Raw genomic sequence first — 24164 nt, 5'->3', positions numbered from 1 at the left:
AAATTGGACACTAGAGGGTTGTTCCAACATTAAATTGCGGCACACTTTATTTAATGTTGGTACCACTGCGTGATTTTGATATTTCGGGCGTGCAATATTCGTAACGCCATTTTCGCTTTTAAATCAGGATAATTCAATCAAAAATGTCAAAAAATAGTACTTGTTCGGTAGTTGGGCGCTGTTTAACTGGGCTAAGCAAGGACCGATCAAAGGATATTTCGGATACGATTGCTCAGAAATAACATTCTTCACAGTTAGAATACAGATAAGTTTATTACAGAAGAAAACAAATTTATTGTAGTGTAAATAAAATACGATCAAGAGCGAAGCATCTTACAAGCTATATTACAGTAATATATAAATATACTTTCCTTACAAATATAAAATGATACTTTTAAAAGCAAGCATTATTCTTTTAAAATTATGTGCCACCCCTCTCGTACAATGCTTAAGAAACATTTTAATTTCACTGTGAGAGTGTAGCGTCAGAAGACGAAAAATATCACTTATTCGCTAACGTGAAAGAAGTTCTTTTTTTTTTATTGCATCGTTTTGCATGATTTATTTTTTCCAAGCGGTGAAAGAGCGATTTTCGTTTGCCAATGCTGCTTTATATCATGGTAATTATTGTATCACTGCAGCACGACCGTAGCCTTAGAGAAAGTAGTTAAATATGTGTATGATTCATGCTTACTATTTAATAATAAATCCAAAAACTAAGCGAAAATTGACCGATTTCTGTTCTTGCGTAATGGATTATAGAAAAATAAATAGGAGCGAGAAATAAACAGTAAAGTTATCCCTTCTTTACATATGGCTGCATCCGCTTCCTGCTCGGCTTTTTGTTAAATAATTGTCTACCTCCGACCAAATTGGCATCCGCGTTTAAAACAAACAAATAAAATAAAGTTCTATAACAAAACAATCAATGGTAGGTTTGGACATCGAGATCGAGTCCCGACGACATTATTCTATTATTGGTATGATGATAAAATTATGTTTAGTTACACTTATGAGCTTATCCTTTTCGCTGCTTTATTAAATAAACTATTGTGATAATCATTATTTCGGATGGGATGAGATACATTCGATTAGTGTGATAACATTTGTTCTAATTTGTTTGCTTTTATTTGTTTTAAAAAGAATGGATAATCTGTTCCTCAACACAAAACCTTTGTGGTTTTTCCATTGAATTCGAACAGTTTGTGCGATGTGAATTCAAAAACTTAAATTTTGACTTCATTTCAAAACTAAACGCGCACGGCTACCGGATATTACTATCTGAGAGTACGATAAAATGATGTTACTAACAATAAGGTAAAAAAAAAAAAACAAAACAAAAATACCACTTACAGGATTTTGGCTTTTCAGAGTAGACATGTGTGATCGAGTAATGACAATAAATCATAATCCACATTGCTGCAAACGCAATACAAAATAAACACTAAACGTTGTCCGACCGCGACCGCACGGTTCACTTTGGACAACGGCCAAATTTCCCGAACCTTACCAGACCGGTGCGGGGAGGGGCGGGGAGCTAGTGGGGGTTTGCTAATGTTGATGCAACATGTTACCATCACAAACAATCTGTCGCTGCGGCGGCGAGATTTACTTCGATGCCAAAAACATGATCAATCTGGAAGGAGAAAACAAAATGAGAAATAGTTTAGATGCTTAGCTAGCTAGATTTATGTGTTAAATTGACCAACTTCAACACAACATTGAAAAGGAGAACTCTTCATATTTTGAGTTTGGTTGTTTGGATTGTTTCTGTGACATTGCCAAGGGTTTGAAAAAAAGATCTTTTTTTTTCACTAACATCATTTTTTTGACTTCCTGTTTGACATGCTCAACAACCCTACAGAAAAAAAAATCCGGTGGAATTTGCCCGGAACTGCTAACTAACTATTTTGACAGTTAGAATACTCGCCTTTCCTTACTAATCTACATTTCTTGCGTGGTTTCTAGCTTTTGACAGCTGTCAATCGTTCCAATTAGCGAATCCGAATCTTCATAATATTCCGTTCTTTGACTAACTCCGGCCAGCAAAATCAAACGGTGCGCTAGTGTGCGTACGCGAAACGTCCTAAAGCTTTTAGCTCCCTCATTTCTACACCTTTTTCATGTTTTTAATTCACTTTTGCAATTTTTGCTTGTTTTTCACATTTTCTACTATAGAACGATACCATCATAATTTAAATTGAGTATTATAGCCCTATGTCAATTTTTATGTACAACGGTAAACTTTTTTTCATTTCAATGCAAAAAAAATTGACAGAACAACATTTTTTGATGGATCAACTATAGTCCCCTTGGAACGAGCTGTCAAGTAGGAGCTTTTCTGTCAAGAAGGACCGCGAGGTTAATTTTTCAAAATTGATTTAAAAATCCATTTAAAACTCTTTGTGGTGCGTTATCGCTGGAAACAATAATATCAGCAATCTAAGCTTCATTTTAGGACCAATTGTAATACAACAGTGGTATAGTTTGGTACAGTACAGAAATTACTGCATACGCAGCAAATTTTGGATTGTCATTTCAGTAAAATAATTAACTGAATGCGATTCAGTAATCGTCACTTTTGCTGAAATTCGGTAATGAACAAAAACATTGCTGAAAAATCCGTAACTGCATATCTGTCAAACTGAAATGTCACTTATGACTTATTGTTTGGATGCTGCCGAGAGAAAATCCTCTTTCAAACATGTTGTGTTTTTGCCTTCCTCACCTCAATGAGGAAAGGCTATAAAATCACTAGAAAAATGAACTTCTTCATTTGACCTCGTAGACCCACCTTCACGTATACATATCGACTCAGAATCAAATTCTGAACAAATGTTTGTGCGTGTGTCTGGATGTGAGTCCGTGCACCGAAAAATATGAACACGATTATCTCCGGACTGACTGGACCGATGTGGACCGTTTTGGTCTCATTTGATTCGTCTTGGGGTCCCACAAGACCCTAGTTAATATTATGAAGTTTAGAAAAGTACTTCAAAAGTTATGCTAAAAAAACGATTTTAGCTAAACTTCGGAAGATTCTAAAAAGGGTGGTTTTTGTAAGAAAACCCGTCATGCTACAGTATGTAAAAAAAGTATTTACACCCCTTGGGCACTATGCACATTTTGTGATGAAACATGTAAACAATTTAATGTTGACATAAACCTAGTACTACGTTTTGTTCAAAAACTCATGCCGAACATTTTGCTGCAAAAAGCTCATGAAAAGATGTTTTCTATAAAAAGTTATATAACAAATACTATTACAAAAATAAAAATGGTGCAAAAAAGTTTCCTCGAAAAATTAACATAAATAAAGTTATTTGTTGACAAATCACCATAAATCCAGTCTCAACTCCAAATAGGCATCCTGACTGATTAAAATAATTTGGATTGAATATAAAGTTTACTAATTACTTAGTATAAAAGTTTATATAACTCTGAAATTCTATATAAAACTTATCTAAACTTAATTTGCAAACTTTCAATTTAACTAAATGTCAATATATTACCATAGAATTGCTAAATAAACATTCTGGAGTGGGTATAACACCGTTTTGGGGTCTTTGTTTCGCTAGAATAGATTTTTCGTTGAATTTCGTACCAACCCGAATTACGTCGTAGGAAAATCCGCCGGCATTCGAACCGGTCCACAATTAACAAGTCAACCTATGTGGCATCGGAAAGGGCATAAATTTCCGATCTTTTGATACCCAGACATCTAGGTTTTCTATAAAACCCACGTTTTTAAATACCTAGGCAAAAACGTTGTTATGGTTCCGTTTGAGCAATCTGCCAAAAATGTATGGAATTTCGTAATTTTTGTTCTCGTGGATCAAACTTACTTTTGCCCAGGTATTTAAAAACGTGGGTTTTATAGAAAACCTAGATGTATGGGTATCAAAAGATCGGAAATTTTATGCCCTTTCCGATGCCACATAGGTTAACTTGTGAATTGTGGACCGGTTCGGATGCCGGCGGATTTTTCGACGACGTAATTCCGGGTTGGTACGAAATTCCAACGAAAAAACTATTCTAGCGATACAAAGACCCCCAAAACGGTGTTATACCCACTCCAAAATGTTTATTTAGCAATTTTATGGTAATATATTGACATTTAGTTAAATTGAAAGTTTGCAAAATTAAGTTTATATAAGTTTTATATAGAATTTCCAGAGTTATATAAACTTTTATACTAAGTAATTAGTAAACTTTATATTCAATCCAAATTATTTTTTTAATCAGTCAAGGATGCCTATTTGGAGTTGGGAGACTGGATTTATGGTGATTTGTCAACAAATAACTTTATTTATGTTAATTTTCGAAAGGTGTACAAACTTTTTTGCACCTTTTTTAATTTTGTAATAGTATTTGTTATATAACTTTTTATAGAAAACATCTTTTCATGAGCTTTTTGCAGCAAAATGTTCGGCATGAGTTTCTGAACAAAACGTAGTACTAGGTTTATGTCAACATTAAATTGTTTACATGTTTCATCACAAAATGTGCATAGTGCCCAAGGGGTGTAAATACTTTTTTTACATACTGTATATATTCAGGGTTGTTACGGAAAAGTCGAAAAAAAATCCGCGCCAGATCCGCGCCGACCCCAAAACCCAATCCGCGCGAAATCCGCGCCATATAAAAAAAAATCGCGGCAAACATAGAAGAGAGTAACATAATGAATGAAATTTCAAACGAATAAAGAATAATACAGAAAGCATTTGGATCAGTACCGTTGATCAGTTGTGGATTCATATCCCACCTGCACCAAGTGGAACCTTTTTTGCCATTTCTGAAAAAAATATTAGCTTTGAAAACAAATTCAGGAAAAAAATAAATACAAAAATTTAAAACATTTAAAACCATAAAACAAATCACCAAATAATAAAATCTAGGGATTTTGTACTTGATAATTCTCGCCAAAATTTTACTCTGGAAAATCGAAACACGATTTTTTTATTATTTTCTTCACTAAATTTCTCTAAACAAAATTATGAGTCCGAAATAATTTAATAATTTAATAATTTAATAATTTAATAATTTAATAATTTAATAATTTAATAATTTAATAATTTAATAATTTAATAATTTAATAATTTAATAATTTAATAATTTAATTATTTAATAATTTAATAATTTAATAATTTAATTATTTTATAATTTTATAATTTAATAATTTAATAATTTAATAATTTAATAATTTAATAATTTAATAATTAAATAATTTAATAATTCAATAATTGAATAATAAAATAATTTAATAATTTAATAATTTAAAAACTTAAGAACTTTCTTAAAAAATAAAAAAAATAACAATCAATTGTAATATTTTCGTAATTTTTCAATTTAATAATTCGTACTCCTTAACGTTTTTTGAATCGGTATGTTTTGGCAATTTTGAATAAAAAAATCTATTTTTTTATAATTATTTGAATATGTAAATTCTGAAATATCCAAGTGTTGAATTCAAGATTTCCTATTTTTGAATTTTAACATTAAATTTCGCTTTTAGACGGAGATTTTAACAGATTGTTAAGTGGATTTCGTCATGTTGTGATAATTGGAAGTAGAATCAATTCTACCTGAATCAGAGTGGCAACAGAATTTTTCATTTTTTCAATAAACCAAAAATTTTAAAATTTCAATTATTATTTTGAAAAAACTTAGAAAATCTAAAATGTTTCATAGCTTAAATTTTTTGAAATTCTGTAATTTTTCGAATTTTGTTATTTTGATTTTAATAAAATTGTTATTAATACGAGTTGTTAAGCAGATGTTTTAAAAATAATGAGTTGTAATGTTATGTTTAATTTATATAACAAATCTCAATACATTTAAAAAAAATCGCTCCTTGAAGATTATTTCGAAGTTTCATAATAAGGGACCATCCATAAACCACGTGGACACTTTTTTGGGAATCTGTTACCCCCCCCCCCTCGTGGACAATTGTCCATACAAAAAAAAAAACTTTTTTGTATGGATCGTGGACAATCGCCATACCCCCCCCCCCCCCAAAAGTGTCCACGTGGTTTATGGATGGTCCCTAAGAAAAAAATCAATATTTTTTAGAAGAAAATTATCTTCATTAACAACTTCTTAGAAATTGATATTTTTGCACTCAACAAAAAATATTGAATTTATTTAAAGGTGCACAGCAACGCAGGAAGTTGTTGTCTTCTTATTTCAAAATTGTCAAACTTACGGACCCAATCCTGCAATATCGAGATTTTAAAGTTGTCAAACTTTGTTGTAAATTACTTTGTGGGCAGTACTTTAGGGGACGAATAAAACAATATTTCGATAGTACCCGTAGTTTTGAAGATACTAAACTGTCTGTAACCAAAATCTGGATGCAAAAGCTCTGGTTGATGTGCACTAAAAATATTTTCCTTTGTAATTTGAAAGAAATTCTATCGTTCTCAATTATTTTTTTTTTATCAAAATTGCTATCCGCGCGAAATCCGCGCCTGAGCAAAATAAGCCAGCAAACCCGCGCCAGATCCGCGCGATTCGCGCCATCCGCGCGATCCGCGCCGTCCGTAACAACCCTGTATATTGTTAGAAAGGTATTTGAAAGACCTTTCCAACGCGTTCAAAATATTGAAGATCTGACGACCCCATCAAAAGTTATGAGCACTTAAGTGTTATTTATATACTTTTTTGAGGCCGGATCTCAAATATTTTGATGAAAAAGTTGTCCGGATCAATCATGCGACCCATCGTTGGATAGGTAATCAAAAGACCTTTCCAACAAGCCCAAGAGATTGAAGATCTTATAACCCTATCAAAAGTTATAAGTACTTTAAGTGTTTTTTTAATAAACTTTTTTTGAGGCCGGATCTCAGATATTTTGATAAAAATATGCGAGGAAGGCACCAAATCACTCAAGGTTCATTTCGTGAGTGACTTTAACATTTTGGCCTAGTTTGACAGCTACCTCGTTCCCAGGTTTTCTGTACGAGAGAAAAGGAGGCGAATACTTTATGATAATCATACCTGTCAAAATTCCTAGCCTCAAAATTTTGTCGCGAGTTGCTTTTCTCCTCTATTGGCAAAGTCACGTAAAACAAGTCAAGCTTTCAAACGTAGAATTCATAATTTTAAAACTTCATTTTGCTTTCCTTCTTTCTTTCATAGAGGGTTAAAAGGTCATATTGGCCACAATCCATCACCCTGATATTTTAGGACGTTTTCACCCACCTGAAGTTGATCGCCTTGGCCGCCAGCAGCCGGTTGCACTCGGCCGTGTCCGGCAGCGGCAGCAGCTTGAACGGGCTCTCCGTTTCCGTCTCGGTAAAGTCGTGCTTGTAGATCTGCGTTTCGCTCTTAATGTCCGAGAAGGGGCCCCGCAGCACGAAAAAGTGCATCGCCAGCGGGCTCGACGTCTTCGACTTCAGGATCAACTGATAGTTGATGTCCCGCTCGCACGACTGGTGCGGATCGCGCTGGCTCTTGTTGATGATGGCCTTCACGACCCACTGGTGGTTGAAGGCGGAGAAGCGCGACGTCTCGTAGTACAAACGGTGCACGTACTCGTCCGTACGGTATGGCTTCATCTGGAGATCTGTTTTTAGGGGAAGGGGGTGGGAGGAAAAATAGCAAGATTGATACAGAAGAAGTGATTAGATTGACTTTTCAAGTTGGGAGGCTGTTCAAAGCCGGCTTCCCGGCAATATTCTACCATTGAAGATAATCTTCTCGTAACTCAAGAGATCGATCAACGTGAGGAAAAGCTTCTTCTCCTCGGCGGCGCGGGCATCGTGGGCGTGCAGAGCGACCATCACCTCGGCGCCGGACTTTTTCGGATGGGCGCAGTTGGTCTCGTGCGTGGGGACCTCGTGGATGGGGCCGCGCCACTGGCACCCAATGCGGGCAAACTTGCAGTCGGTCGGCCGCTCCTCGCACTCATTGCTCTCGTGGTACTCAACGGACTTGTTCGGGAACTCATTGCCGCAGTACTGGCACTCACTGGGCAGCTCCGACACGGCCTTCTCGACGGCCAAGTTGCGCGACGAGTTGTTCTTGTTGATCTCGGTGCGACAGTTCGGGCAGGTCGCGTTCTGGTCGCGCAGTCTGGAAGGGTAAGGAAACGGGTTTCAGGTGGGATCTCAACCTAGTGGATCGATACTTACCTGCCGTCGGCCAGCAGGTGGGTGAAGCATCCGGCGCACATCAGATGACCCATGGAACACTGCAAGCGAACACACGTGAGCGGATGGCGAGAAGAAGAGAAAAAAAGAAACAGCAATTGGTTAATAAGGCACGGGTCAGTCAGACGGTTCGGCGGTTCCTGCTGTTTGGAGTAAGAAAATTTTGGGTTACTCTCTTCAAAGATACAAGTCCGAAAAAAACATTCAGTTTGGGATCGAATAGAGAGAAATTTGTAAGCATTTTTACATCAAGTTACGATCGAACGAGGACCGAACAGAAACTTACTAAAATAACCCAACCTGTAAGAGGGAAAGAAAAAAGAAAGAAAAAGGAAAAATAGCATTGATTAAAAAACACGTCGGATTTCTTCTGGTGGAAGTGAGGGGGCAAATCTCTTTCTTTTCTTTCCGATCGCAACCAGTTGTGTGATATTGCATTGCTCTAAACTTTTACTTTATTGTTCAAACCCAGCAACAGGACACGGCCGAGTGGAGACACATACGAGTGGACAAACCCCAGCTAACCCACAATTTACCGACAGTCTTAATCACTAATGAGTAAATAAAAAGATAAAGGGTTTCGCTTTTCCTCGCACGTTTATTTCAGTTTTTTTTTTGTGTGGTTGTACAACAACAAGTTTTTTTTTGTTTTCCGTTTTTTCCGTATTTTTTATGTTTGTATATTTTTCCTTTTTTCTAATTATTTTTATTTATGATTAATTTCTAATGAAATGTTATGACTTTTATGAGACTTTGAGCATAGTTTAAGTAACAAACGGAGCAATGTTCTGTGTCAGTCTAGAAAATACTACTTCAATTCTAAGTGTTAGGCTATGATCTTACATGGTTAGGATTTTTTCAAACATTTTCAATTGATACCACAGGTGACGTTTTTTATTAGTCTACACAAACAGCAGTTCCAATTCGGTACGTAACAATCATTTGAAAACATTTTAACATCTTGTTACAATCCGCTTTTTGTCTATGATCACATTGCCAACTCTAGTAAATCTACCTCACTACGAACTTAAAAACCGTCGAAAAGCTGGCTTTCTATTTGCTTGATTTGCGTTCCGCGTCTCTAAAGTCTAAGGCCCTGCTGGTGCTGCTGCTGCACATGTTCAGAATGCAAATCTGGCAAACGGCCCAAGCCAGCCTCTCTGTAAATGCATTCCATACTCCGTCGTCCAAGCGCTCATACAGACACGCACTCGTTTCCGTTGGATCATTCACACAAGCAAGCACTCACAAGTCACACACGTGTTTCTATCGTGTCAATTGCTTTTAATTGAACACACTCTAGGCAGCACTCGAACGACTCACACAGTTGTTGATAGATGGGATTACATTCAAAGGAACTCAAAATAAGCTAAACTGAAAACGTCAAAAGGTCATTCATACGATTTCTACCACGCGACAAGTCATGTGAGATTTGAGTTACTCATTGTAACATGTACACCCTTACAAAAAAATCATGATTTTTGGAGTTCAATATCCCACTTTTCATACGAATTTTTCAGTTCAACCCATATAACCATTAACTCAAAAAATCGTTTGAAAAGTAGGATATTGAACTCAGAAAATCATGATTTTGTGTAAGGGTGTAAGTTGACATCGAAACACTCACTCAACACATCGATGAGTGACCGAGACAGTGTCGAGAAGCTTGAGAGATATGGGCCAACTCATAGTTGGCTGCTCAAGTTTATACATGCATCAAAATGGAAAGGTGCTCATTTTTTTTACGGATTATGCAAGGTATTCAGCTTGGGCTGCCGAATACCTTAAATTTGTATCAGTTCTTTCAGCGACAATCTTGGCTGTTATGGGTCTCTCATCTAAATATATGAGTTCATTAGTAGTTTTAAGTAATTCAGTAACAACATTTCAAAAGGGTGAAACCTACAATCCTGCCGTTTCGGGAAAATCAACATTCAAAATTTTGCATTTTCGATCAATTCCTATTTCCCCAAAAAAGCAGTAAAACCATCAATTTTGTCAATACGTAATAGAAAATAGCAATAATTTCATCATATAGAGCAGTTTGAAATTAATTAATGTATTTTTGCTATTAAAAATTGAGAAAAAGAAATTACGCCTTTTTGAAGAGCGTGCCTACATTTTCGCCCCACCGTATTCGCCACCCACCCAACCAAAACATGTCCCAAGAAAAGGTAAATTATGGACCTTCATGTCTAGATTGTGAAATCAGACCAGATCCGATACTACAATAATTTAAGGTAAAAAGTTATGTATTTAGGATCATACAAATCAGTGTTTGTTGTGGAATAGAGGAGAAAAGCAACTCTCGACAAAATTTTGAGGCTAGGAATTTTGACGGGTACGATTTTCATAAAGTATTCGCCTCCTTTTCCCTCCCACAGAAAACTGGGGACAATGTAGCTGTCAAACTAGGCCAAACTGTTAAAGTCACTCACAAAATGAACTTTGAGTGATTTGAGTTCATTTCTGACGTTACAATGTTCACCTCTATAGCGCATGAGCATGAGCATGAGAGACCACCCATGGTTGTCCTTCTCCGTTGCTGAACACGACCGTAATATCCTATCAGCACAAGCGATCATAAGCTTCAACGATCTAGTGATGTTTCCCTAATCAACAGCATGCATGAATGCGTTGAAAAGATAAAACATCAAGATCATCAAAACTAGAGCTGCTGTAGATAGGTAATAGTCATTGACCACCAACGGCGCCCGCCATGTCAGTTTGTAGATCTCGAGGGGATGGGACGGGAATGTTAGTTAGCACAGGCTGCTACCAAGGGTGGGTTCTATACGATATCCACACCCCGCGTGTGCCGAAAAACTACTTCTACTTGGGATTTTGTTAGTAGGGAAGGGTAATGGTCAGGATTCATCATAGAAGATGATGATGTGACCCAAATAATCGATAAGTTTTGTTTAATGGGTTGATGTATTATTCCCAAGGCAAGCAATCGGATGCTGCTGTTGAGACTATTCCCGTTTATTTACGTTTAGATGGATTATCTTAGACAGCCGGCTATGGAAAGATAAAACCACAAAGAATGTATTTAACAGGTAAAATATTAAACTCTACGTAAAGTGTTTAATTCGAATGGATCACAGACAATTTCAACTTTTGAATAATTATAAGATTAGCGACGGATAACTGATGAGTTACGAAACTACAAGAAGGGCTTAACAACCTCGTAGGATCAATACTCGTTATCGTGCTAAAAAGATTGTCCTCTATAGAGGAGAAAATCGTGACGTCAGAAATGAACTCAAATCACTCAAAGTTCATTTTGTGAGTGACTTTAACATTTTGGCCTAGTTTGACAGCTACCTCGTTCCCAGGTTTTCTGTGGGAGAGAAAAGGAGGCGAATACTTTATGAAAATCATACCTGTCAAAATTCCTAGCCTCTAAATTTTGTCGCGAGTTGCTTTTCTCCTCTATTGTGGTCAGAGACATCAGAAACATACATTTTGCTCCATTTTGAGGATTGTCAGGTTAAAATTCACTAAATTATAACGAAAATTTAGGCTTTCTAAATATACGTCGGAACTTGCAGAAAACACTACATTCGCCCCTCGTGGTTGGGTGAAAACACAAGGGCGGAAACTCAATTTGGTTTGTTTTGATTGATGTTGTTGATTAGCCCTTTTGTTTTTTGCATGTAAAACTACGCAGTTTCGGAATTTTGAGATGTTGGAGGGTGTTTTAGAATCAGTTTTGTTTGTTTACATGATTCCGACGAAAACTCAGTTTGTTTACATCTGAGGGTTTCGCCCTTTTGAAAAGTTGTTACTGAATTGTGTTTGAAAAGCTATGGCTGAGAGCGAGTGACTTCAATGGATTTCATTGAGTTATGACCACTTAACCTCATTATTACTAGAACTCTTCATTCATTCTTACTTTTTATGTGTCAAATTGCAATATATTGGCATAAAGAGGTTCTATTTGCATGCGGTGAGTTCTTGCAACGAGATTCATTGAGTCAGTTACTCTTAGCCTTTGCTCATCATGCAGAATCGTCGGATCTTATCAATGTTTACTTGGAAGAAACTAAGACCCCATGACCCCCACTTACTCATGACTTACACTAGTGTCCATGATCATTTCAACTACAGGAACTCATAAGTTGGGATGAGTGACCAAACAAAAGCAAAAGTTATAAAAGCTGAACTTAACAATTTAAATTTGCAGAAGTTTCTCTCCTTGGTTCAGATTACTGAGGACTATTCCCAGAAGAGAACCCATTACAATCGTCCGTTCAACCCAAAATTGCGACTAAATTTCGCCTGCCAAGTACGAAAATACCCTCTGGAGACGACGACGACGATGGAGGACAGCTGTGCTCGCATACTGTAAAACCGCCAGACCTGTGAGTGTGGATGGATGGGCGCGCGTTGAGATGAACTAGTTCGTTTTCCCCCCGCCGTCAACGAGTTGTTTAGTCCGGCCGTGCCGTACCCCGCAATTAACGACTTATTTAGATCGTTGAGCGCAACACGGCCAATTCCGGCGGAGGTCGTCGGCTAGCATAGCGTGTACGCGTTACGCTACGTTGATCTTCCAAAGACAAGGCCTTGAAGTGGAGTACCTCGGTTCTCTCGGTACGCATCGGTACATACAGCACACGCAGGAAGATAGTCGGGCCGCATAAACGGTTGTTCTAAAATTAGAACCCATTTTTCGACTCGCAGTTCTCGCGTTACTCGAGTTTGATACTCTAGAGCTTCAAGGTTTAATGAACTCCCCCCTGCTTTTGGAACGGACGCCTAACCTTTCGGGGCAAAAGAGCAAAAGCCGAAACTTGAAAACTGGGTGAAGGAATTTCACGCTCCGATTGCCTCATCACGTCCTGAGCCCGAGAGAATCCAATTGACTGCAGCATCACTTGAAACGTGAAGATAATTTCACCGATAAGGCCGACGCGGTTCGCCACTTTGTCTAGTGGACGCCGTTCGCAAAATCCACTTGAACGCGCGAGAAAAATGACGCCATCGGTGCGGACTTGTTTAGGAAAGTTGTGTTGGGTTGAGAGTTGCGCTGTCCAAACATAGACGACACCAAGGACATCTGGTTAGGGGCAGGTTTCGCATATCGCTCCAAACAAGAAGAGAATTCATCAATCTTTTAATCTAAATCAAATGATAGCTGAACTGAAGTTCTTACAACAACACGTGCCGTCACCCAAACCCCTCGGACGCGGTTCAATAGAGGCGATCTGATCGCGACGTGTAATGTGAGGTTGACACGTGACATGCCCCCAGTGATACATGTGCCAGTCTCTCAACACAGTGTTAAGGTAAACACACGCCGCCACTGCGGCCCGCGTTGTTCTAGAGAGGTAATTTGATAACAGCTAACTTCTTTACGTGCATGCGATTGCATTTTTAAGTTTATTGCGGCTGCGTCGATGATATTTGAGCCGGGCAAATTTAGTCTTCCGAAGCCATATCGGACCAGTGATTAATTTCTGCATATTGCGGTAATATCGAAACTTCCCCAACACACTGAGTAAAGGCTATAAAAACACTCGAAAAATGACATTCTTAATTTGATCTCCTAGACACACCTTCACGTATACATATCGACTCAGAATCAAATTCTGGATCTGTGTGTGGTGGGATGTTGATAAAAAAATTGCACTGGGTCTGTTTTGATCTCATTCGATCCGTCTTAGGGTCCCATAAGTCGCTATTGAAAATTATTAAGTTTAGTTTAGTACTGCAAAAGTTATACTAAAAATACGATTTCAACTAAAGTCAGAAAGATCAGGAAGAGTGTTTTTTTTTTTGTAAGAAAACCTATCATGATATACATTTTTAAGAAAGATCTGACAACCCTATCAAAAGTTATAAGCACTTAATTGTTATTTATGCACTTTTTGGACGCCGGATCTCACCCTTTAAATGTGGATCTCACCCTTTAAATGTGAAATGTGCGGAAGGCAAAAACCACCTAAGGGTGGATTAAGTAACGTTTTTCATGTTTTTTACCATTTTTATTTTTTGTAATTTTTAATTTGACTCAAACTTTGTGGTAGCCTTCCCTATGACCAAAGAAGCTATTTTGTGTCATTGGTTCACCCATACAAGTCTCCATACAATTTTGGCAGCTGTCCATACAAAAATGGTACGTAAATAATCGAATATCTGTAACTTTTGAATGAATTTTCTGATCAATTTGGTGTCTTTTGCAATGTTGTAGGTGTTGTTGAGGACTGTTGAGAAAAAATAGGTACACGGAAAAAAATTTGCTGATTTTTTAATTAATATTTTTGTTACAAAAACTCAATTTCCCAAATTTTTTTTGATTTTCGAAATTTTTTGATATGTTTTAGGGGACAAAAACCCGCAAATTTTGAGCCATTGAGAAACATGGTCAAAAAATCTGCCACCGAGTTATGAATTTTTGAAAAAATAGTGATTTTTGGAAAAAACCGAAATTTCATGCAAAAACAAATTTGATGCTATTTTTCAATGTAAAATTGAAATTCCAATCGAAAAGTACTTTACAATTTTTTTGATAAAAGGCTCTCTTTTCAAGATATAGCCACCGAATGATTGATTTTAGCAAAAAAAATTGCAGTTTTTCGATTTTGAAAAATAGTGACCATAAGTGACCATTTCTAAAACAATTTTTTTTAAAGTTCTGAAAATTTGCTATAAAATTGTCTAAAAGACATTAAGATTGGACCTCGGGTTACTGAGATAGAACCGCTTTAAGAAAAAGAAACAGGAAAATTGAAGTGTTCTAAGTCTCACCAAAACAACCCACCATTTTCTAATGTCGATATCTCAGTAACTAATGGTCCAATTTTCAATGTTAAAACATAAAAAATTCGTGAAATTTTTCGATTCTTTCGAAAAAAAGTATTTTGAAAATTTTTAAATCAAGACTAACATTTTAAAAGGTCCAAACATTGAATAGTACGCCAATTTAAAATGTTAGTCTTGATTTATTTATTTTTTGAACATTTTTTTCGAAAAGATCGGAAAATTTCACGAATGTTTCATCATTTACCATTGAAAATCGCACCATTCGTTGCTGAGATATCGACTTTAGAAAATGGTGGGCTGTTTGGGTCAAGCGTGACAAATCTCAATTTCAACCCTCTTCTAAAGATTTGTTGACTTAGAAAACCTCAAAAGCTCAACGCCATCGACTTTTCATTCCTGGCAAAATAAATTATAGCACGATTACAATACTTGCCACTTCTTAGAATCATTTTGCAACAGTAAATTGGTTCCGCTTTGACAGCTCTAAATTGAGGCCGCTTTGCGGACCACTATTCTGCACCCAGGTTTTAATGTTTGAAAATGAAAATTTTCAACCTACCAAATATTCAAAATTCCAAAATTCAACTTTTTTTTTCTGTGTAGAAAATTAAATTTTGAAATTATTTTCCTGATTTTCGGTTCAAAGGTCAGAAATCACTTACTTGTCGTCTAGCGAATCTTTGTAGACTGGAGCTCGCAACCAGTTGGCATGGTGGAAATTGCTTCTAAATGTTGTGTCATCAACAAAATTGCAAAAAAAAGTTGATAACATTGATTTTAACCAGCTTAATAAATGAGCAAAACAAAGCCGATCGCAAGATATTTCGACTCAGCGACTGATCTGATCAGTCTCTCTGAACCATTCGCTGTACTACCCGATTGAAGTGAGAGGGAGAGCAAAAAGAGAGTATTCTGTAGTGATTGGTTTGGAGGCAGGGTTACCAGGTCTGAACAGAAAATAATCTGGCAAAAAACTGGTAAAAACCTGGCAAGCCACTTTTCTCATTTTAATCACTCTAAGCCGTTCGACCAATTCTCATCACCTTCGCCGTTTTCCGCTATTAAATCAACATTTTCAGATGTATCAACAATGAGGAGTTGCTTGTTCACTTTTATTTGAGTTATTTATTACTTTGGAACAGTCAAAAACACTTATGAAAGCTGGAATTCATGATCAAAGTGCTAATAGACCGATAATAGAAATATGCTGAAAAAGGGTATATTTCCCGTCATGAGCGAAATAGTGTTCAAAAATGGTGTATTTCACAAAAAATAAACACAAAATAAACATCATATCAACAAAGTCTGGAAGAATTAAAAAATACCTGGCATCCCTGTTTGGAGGTGACAAACTGTAGGAAACGGTCAGAGTAGTTTTTTGTCGCTTTCGATTTGTGATCGCGAGTGAATGAGTCGTTATGGAGCAATCAGGACCCTTGTTTTGAATAGCAAAAAGAGGGGCTAATAAGATGGCACTGAGAAAAAGTTCTAATCATAACCTGAAACATTGCGGAAGACACCAAATCGATTGAAAATCTCGTCTCAAGATACATATTTTCGAATATTCTACTAATGATCCAATTTTTTTACATATGAAGCTAATTTTTAAAGTTTCATTCAAATAAAAAAATAGAAAATATAAAAAAATCTAAAGAATTGCTCTTTTTGAGAATTTATGCAAATCGAGTCAATAAAGTTTGATTTGTTTAGAGTTTCACAACCAAACCTCTCAAATACTTTTTAATTTTCGAACAGCAGATTTAAGCTTTTCAATCATATTAAAGCATGAGGCGATTGTCAACTTTGTCGAAGGGTGCGAAACGATCCGAATTTATCATCTGCGTTGCTCAAATCGGCGCATCAATGGGAAAAAACTGCTTTAGTCACCTGCTTTAAAAGTCGGATTTTGTTTTAAATTCTTTTAAAAGTTCCATGAAGTTTGATATATCGGATGATAGGCATGACCATAGATTGACAAATCATTTAACTTCACGAAGTTTGGTGTGCAACACGATGGCGTTTCATGAAAAAAAGTCTAGTTGGCCATCGGGTATCCGGGAACCGATTCTAGGTTACCCGGAACTGGCCAGTAACACTCCAGACTGGTTCTAGCTATTGGATGTTCCGGATTTCCAGACCGGTAGGTCACCTGGCCCTGATATTAATATTTGTTATTAAAGTATAGGAAAATACCTGTCGGTTCAAAGTTGGGGTCTCAAAAAGGTATTTTTCCGGTTGTAGCAGATTCCCGGTGGACACAGTGAGAACCGGATTTGGTCAAAAACTGGATTTTCGAAGTTTTTTTTTTTAATTTGAGGTCGAAAAGAACTCAAAATTCCTCTTTTAAGTAATTTTTTTTTATGAACGCTCCGTCGGGCCGTCGAAGGTTTATTTATTTTGTAAAATGTGTACTTAAACTTTAAATTTAATTCCAAGCTCTAGCTTTTATATAGTAAAAGTTATAGCGAATTTAATATTCAAAACGTTACTTTATCCACCTTTAGGTGGTTGGTGCCTTCCTCACATTCATAAAGTGAATACACTACACAGCGTATAAATAACACTTATTTTTATCAAAATATCTGAGATCAGGCCTCAAAAAAAGTGTATTGAACACACTAAAGTACTTATAACTTTTGATAGTGTTATCAGATCTTCAATTAGTTAAGCTCGTTGGAAAAGTCTTTTCAATACATTTCAAAATATGTTTATCAAGACAGGTTTTCTTACAAAAACCACCCTTTCTACAATCTTCCGGAATGTTATCAAGGTCGTTTTTTCAGCATAACTTTTAAAGTATTTAACTAAACTTGCTGATTTTGAATAGAGACTTATGAGACCCAAAGACGGATTGAATGAGTCCAAAGCGGTCAAAGTCCGATTAGTTGTAAAAGTTTGTATATTCTATACATATTTTGTATTTTTTTTTTTTTTCATTACATCTAGAATAAATTTTCAAAACAACCTATCCATCATGGGTTTCCTACGCAGGAAGGACCTTTTGAAAATTTAATCTATATATACAATATTCCTGCAATAAACTCCAATCGAACCCCAAAACATCCAACGACACCAAGAAAAATCAATTCCGCAGCCATATTTACTCCGGCCTGCCTGTGCAATACATTAGCCCAGCCAAAACATTGCGAACCTGCGCTAAACCCCTTCTCGCGACTGCGTTGCCATTTGTTGTTGTTGTTCTTTTTATTGCGTCTCAGCCCAGGTTTCAACTTCCTCTTCACACAAATACACACACACACAACCAAACACACTCTCACACACAGCAGAACCTCAATGAAGCCAATCAGCTGTTTGTTGGGAAGTACTTGAACACACATGCAACCGTTCTCTCTGGGCCAGCTATACGAACGAGCCAACGGTAGTCGTCGTAGTGTTCAAAGTGTTGGCAGACTCATTTAGCATGTTTGACTTTCCGAGAAGAAAAAACGACGACGACGACGACCCTCGTCATGACTCTTTCCGATCAGCTGGGGATTGTTGGGGAACGATTTGGAACGGGGAACCGGACAACTACATCTGAAGGCACTCGCAAGCACTAAATTGATCATTGAACTGCATTAAATCAGCACTGTTGGCACTACATTGCTTTATAGGGCAGATTAACCCGCTGATAAGGTTGGACAGCTGACGTCACCGGTCAAAGTCCCTGCGATAGTTTGCGTGGTGGTAGTGCTGCACTATAAGTGCTTGCACATTACAAAATGGTGGAATTCTGCGGACAGACGATATCGCGAGAACTGTTCGTGCGCTCGTGTGTTGGTGTTTGTTTTGATTCGGATTATGTGCTGCTGGGTCTGGGTTGAGTTGGGGTTCTCTCCCAACTCCCAACCAACCAATACCATCATATCGGCTGACTTCAGGGCCAGGCCGTGTTCTGCGCAGTGTGTTTTGATTTTTTTGGTATTCTTCAACCAGGAGGGGGATTTCTCTTTTTTTTTGCCTCTTCCACTACCCAGATATCACGACACGACTTGTGGCGACAAAAATGTGGGCCTTTTGTTGTTATTATCAGGGACTGGTTTTTTTCTGGGTGTGTTGGAGAGTTTGTTTTTTTTCGCTTTCGTCCAAATTTATTTAAATTTAAACCTAATTGGAGACATTCCTTCGAGTGTCGGGGTAAGCTTAGCGCTTTGCTTTGTTGGGGGACACATTCCAAGGCTGCGTGATAAAAAGTTGCCACGCAGTGCACCACTAGCTGTACACGTGCCCCCCTCGTTCTTTTACGTAACAGGGTAGGCCTTGGATTCCTGGCAGTTCAGGTTCAGGTGTAACATATTAGGGTGGCCAAATAATTTGGCAAATTACACAAAAATCGATTAAATAAATAAAACTAAGGCTATCAACTGTCAGATGTGAAAAAGGTCTACATTTCAATATCATGAAAAAAAAAACTTTTATGTTATTTCATTGCCTTGAGATTCAAATTTTATTGATCGAAAGATTTTTTATTGACTCCAAAACAAAATTAACATCTTGATATTACTTTTTTTTAAATGTGTTGTGAAACATTCACCAAAATAATGCCATGTTTACCACATTTCTCCCTCTCCTGTAGATTCAGAACAAACAGTGTTGTTGTTTTAACATTCATGCTCAAACATAATATAACTCAACGAATAATCTTTGCGGTTAACTTCACGCAGTAGGCCTGGCCGCTTTCATTGAGGATAAATAATTTAGAATAAATGCGGAATCCTTAAACACAACTTTAAGAATTTTATAGGTCCTAAACTCTAGACTTGTACTAGAACATATTTTTAAAAAATGGCTGCTTGAAGAAGAAGAAAAAAAGGAAATTCCCAACCTATTCTAGATTTTCCTGAACGGATACCAAAAACATGACAGCCATCAATTGCCGGCCGCACACCAATGATGCACTTTTTTAAGGGGACAAGGGAAATTCTCCATGGTATCAAAAAAAAAAAAACAAAGCTTAGCTTAAATCTCTGGACAAACGATCGGATAAAGAGATTTTCAATATCATGCTCAAGGCAAAAGACCCTTATGAAAAAAGGATATTGTAAAAAAATCATATAAGATCCGATTTGTTGATATTTGTGAATCACAAATTGTGAATGATGTAATTAATTTTCACGATTATTTTCTATTATATAGGCACGCAAAAAAGTAAGAAGAGACTCAGTAAGTTAAGATTTCACTCGATATTTGACATCTGGAAAACAAAAATAATTGGGCCACCCTACGGGTCAGATCTAGCGCTCAGAACGACTCATAGCGGAGAGTGAGAGACAGGTGAACTTTTGCAACCAATGCACACCAACACCAGCAGCAGATTCGTCAAACTGCTAGCATGGGGAGTTGGGGGTTGGCCAACTAGTTGAGAGGCCTCAAAAGCAGGAGGGAAGGGGGAGGAAAAGTGTTACGACGACCCAAATTTGGGCTCGGTAGATTCCGGTGTGGGAGGACGCGGGGGAATATCGCTGGTTCTTACTGCAAGAGTGTGCAAATCTTGCTGAGGAGGGGTGGCTGGGAAATCGGAAGGAACAGGTGATGGATCGATAAATTTACCTGGTACATCGCGGTCCGGGGTAGGTCCAGGCAAACGGCACAGCACAGGATGCCCCCGAGGCGTGCCTCGAGCTTCTCGATCATCTTGGTCGAGGGTTTATCGATTTTCTTTCGCTTCGCTTCCGGTTCGTCCTCGCCGGAACGATCCGCCGAGCGGTCCGTTTTGGACTCTTTGACCTCGACCTGCGGTGGCGGCTGCTGCAGGCTCAGATTGAGCTGCTGCTGCTGCTGTTCCTGGCCAGCGGTCATAATCTGTTCGCTCAGGTTGAGCCCGTGGGTTTGCTGGGGCTGGGTGGCCACGGAAATCAATAATGTCGACGTTTGACCCCCGGATGAGGAGGACGGCGCTGGGGACGAGGACGAAGACGACGCTGCGACCACCAACGAGGCCGCCGAAGAGGATGCCCCGGACGACGACCCAGCCTGCAAATCGACCGGAAGCTGGTTCATACCTCCGCCGAGGTTTATCAGATGGCTCGAGCTGGAAGCTGGCGTTTCCACCAAACTGTCTGCCATATTTTTCTCTGAGCTTGCTCACTCGCACTCACACGGTCCCAAAACCCGTCTGTTTAAGCAGAAAAGCGTGCTCAAAAATTGTCTTTTTCAAATAAATCCTGTCTAAAATATCACGAATCACACTCGGAAAAAATCAAAATGTCAGCCGTTCCGAACACACGTACTCCAGCAGATTGCTGCGATTCCTCCCGCAGAACAAAGGAAGTCAAGCCTCGGTACGCCTACTTTGGGTGTACAATTCTAGCTGAGCAAAACGCCCCAAAAATCTATATTTTCTCTAATGTGGCAAACAAAACTCCCCAAAAAACGCCTCCTTTCTAGCGATCACCAAATTTTCCACAGTAAAACAACAGAAAAGTTTTCAATTTTCCAAAGAAAACCAGATTTTCCCCATTTGAAGCAGGGTGGGAAAAAGTTTTTTTTTTTGCACAAAATAGAATGGAATGGGAGAGTCTCTCCACAGGCCAGGAGCGCACCACAAAACACGTCTTGATCTTCAAAGTGACAATTTGTAACTACGCAATGCGCTGCCTTCTATATGTTTTTATGTGTGTTATATAATGCTGCTGCTGCTGCTGCACACCACGAATATACTATTTTCAATATTATTTTTCTTTGTTCTCCTGCTCTGCTGATGTTTTCCCTTCTTCTGCGAGAGAGAGAGAAAAGAGCGAGAGCGGAACCATGGGAGTGTGAGTGCGCACGCATACAAACACACAGCAGCCTGATCAACTGCATCGGTACCGTTGTGTGAGTTGCTATTGATGTGTCACATTTTTGTTAACTGTTTACATTGTAGAAACGTACAAAAACTCAAAATTTATAATAATTTAACAATAAAATTTACTCAAATCCTAAGCTTATCAAAACAGTCTCCGAGAAAAAGTACGACGTCATTATGTACACAAACACCACCCCGCAAATACATAGGCCCACACTCTTAACCCCGTTTCTTTTTTCATCTAGCGAGTTGTAAACAAACCCCCTTCCCCCTCCTTACAACACCCTCTCGCCAGCACCCACGACCCGAACCCTTCTTGAACGAGCTGCCACACGATTCATTGTTTTCTTGCGCTCCCGCTCTGGCGCATACGAACAGCTGCTCGCGAGCCAGGGTGCAAGAGAGAGCGCGAGCGAAAACAAAACCTTGCTGGCGAATGAGTGGGTGGGTGGTGAGAGGTTGAGGAGGGTTGGTGTGGCGATGTTGTGATGATGATGATGATGATGACGAAGGCATCATTGATGGCACGACGATATAATCGCACCAGCTGAGCGAAGGTCTCTTACTCGCTGGTGAGGAAGGTTTGATGAGTAATGCGAGATGGGAGTATTGTAATCGCTGCATATTCATTGAGGTGATACTGAACGAAATGACAATTTCGCTATAGAACGATCGATTTCCGAATATTTGCTTTCAATTTTGTCTTGTAAAGTTGTACAAAATATTTATTTTTCCTATCGCAAATTTTCAAGTTCTTGTCATTTTAACCCTCTACAACCCAACCTCACCTCTAGACGGGCTTTGATCTAAAAAATTGCAGAAAATCATGTTTTCTACCAATGTTTGATGTTTTTAAAAAAGTATTTAAAAGAAGAACTATGTAGAGTCGCAACCGGGACTCCTTGAGACACGACGTTCCGGCCGCAGCACCATTGCTGCCGATCATTAACCTCCCAACCACCCACTGACCTCATGTCCACTTCCGTCGTGTCCTGCTCCGAATTCCGCCAACCGGTTCCAGCACAATTCAATCACACTCACACTTCCGCGCCAATCGTTCACTCTCCACTGTCCACAGCGTAAACATAAAACACGCGCCTCTTTTCATAGAGATCTCCACGGTTTCTCTCACGCACACCATGATTCTGTGTTAGTATTTGTATTTGAAGTATTGTTTTGGTTTTGAACGATTTTGATTGGCTGAATTCCAAGCAGCTGATTTTGTTTACACTTTTCTTACGCAGACATAGGCAAATCGAGTAGATCAATCGTCTGTAAAACCAGCTGTTTACCACGTGCTCGTGGTATAACAAAGAACACAGCTGATTTTGACAGACGAATCATTCTACTCGATTTGCCTAAGTCTGCGTGTAAATTTTGTACAAACTTACACACTCTCGCGCGTGGATATCTCTATAGAGCTATCTAAGCCCGCTCTCACGCACACTAGCGCACCATTTGTTTTGCTGGCCGGTACAAAATTTAACCTCACTTTTTTTCGTGTACGTACACGCAATACGTTATCTACGTGCGCATGTATTGCGTGTACGTACACGAAAAAGATTGAGGTTAAATTTTGTACCCGCCAGCAAAACAAATGGGGTGCTGGTGTGCGTGAGCTCGGGCTTAGATAACTCTATGCGCTGTCAAAAAAACCAAGTACACGCTTCAGTAAGGGATAGTCTGTTTCGGTTTATTATTACCCGGTCAATATATTTATATTGTTTAAATTATTTTGAAGGACGAAAACCCTACAAACTATTAAAATTTTAGAATATTTAACGTTTGGAAGATTTCCTTGTTTTATGTGACTTTTCCAATGTTTAAGAGGCAGTATTTGTAAATATTGCTCGGTTTGTTCTAGAGGTCGTATCGAGGTGCTCCGATTTGGGTAAAACTTTCAGCGTTTATTTGTCTATACATGAGATGAGCTCATGCCCAATATAAGCCCTCTACGACAAAAAGAAGTGGGGTAAAACGGGCTTTGAAGTTTGAGGTCGAAAAAACATAAAAAAAAAAACATTAAAATTGCTCGCATTTCCGTAAAACTTCATCAATTCCAACTCTCTTAGATGCATTCGAAAGGTCTTTTAAAGCACTTCAAAATGTGCTATAGACATCCAGGATTGGTTTAATTTTTTTCTTAGCTTTTGCAAATTACTGTCAAAAATGGATTTTTTTTAAAACCTTAGTATCTTTTTGCAACAGCCTCGAACATCCATACTCCCATACCTAGGTCAAAAGATAGGTAATTTCATGGATTATAAGCCATTTAGAAGCACATTTAGAAAATTAAAAAAACGGGTCTTTTGTCAAAAGAACAAAGCTGCTAGCTTTTTTATTGTAAAAGGTAGAGTGATTTTAAGGTTTTTGATAAGCCTTTATCAAATGTTTGTATCTTTTTTTTGAAGGAAACAAAGATAAATACTTTTACACAGCTAAATATGTCCTTA

The 24164-nt window shown here is 38.1% G+C and overlaps 1 protein-coding gene across 1 annotated transcript; it reads right to left on the bottom strand.

Annotated features, from left to right (window-relative positions):
• Nucleotides 1-247: 247 nt before the first annotated feature.
• Nucleotides 248-21525, bottom strand: LOC6052569 (cysteine and histidine-rich protein 1 homolog). Its single transcript, XM_038258966.1, has 5 exons — nt 20475-21525; nt 8136-8194; nt 7685-8076; nt 7204-7567; nt 248-1636 (listed from the first exon to the last, which is right to left on the bottom strand). The coding sequence occupies exons 1-5, from the start codon at nt 20988-20990 to the stop codon at nt 1609-1611; spliced, it is 1359 nt and encodes a 452-aa protein (XP_038114894.1). The 5' UTR covers nt 20991-21525; the 3' UTR covers nt 248-1608.
• Between the last annotated feature and the right edge of the window lie 2639 nt (nt 21526-24164).

The sequence above is a fragment of the Culex quinquefasciatus genome, chromosome 3, assembly GCF_015732765.1.
Source record: "Culex quinquefasciatus strain JHB chromosome 3, VPISU_Cqui_1.0_pri_paternal, whole genome shotgun sequence".
NCBI lineage: Eukaryota > Metazoa > Arthropoda > Insecta > Diptera > Culicidae > Culex > Culex quinquefasciatus.
This window is presented reverse-complemented; position numbering and strand designations above follow the sequence as displayed.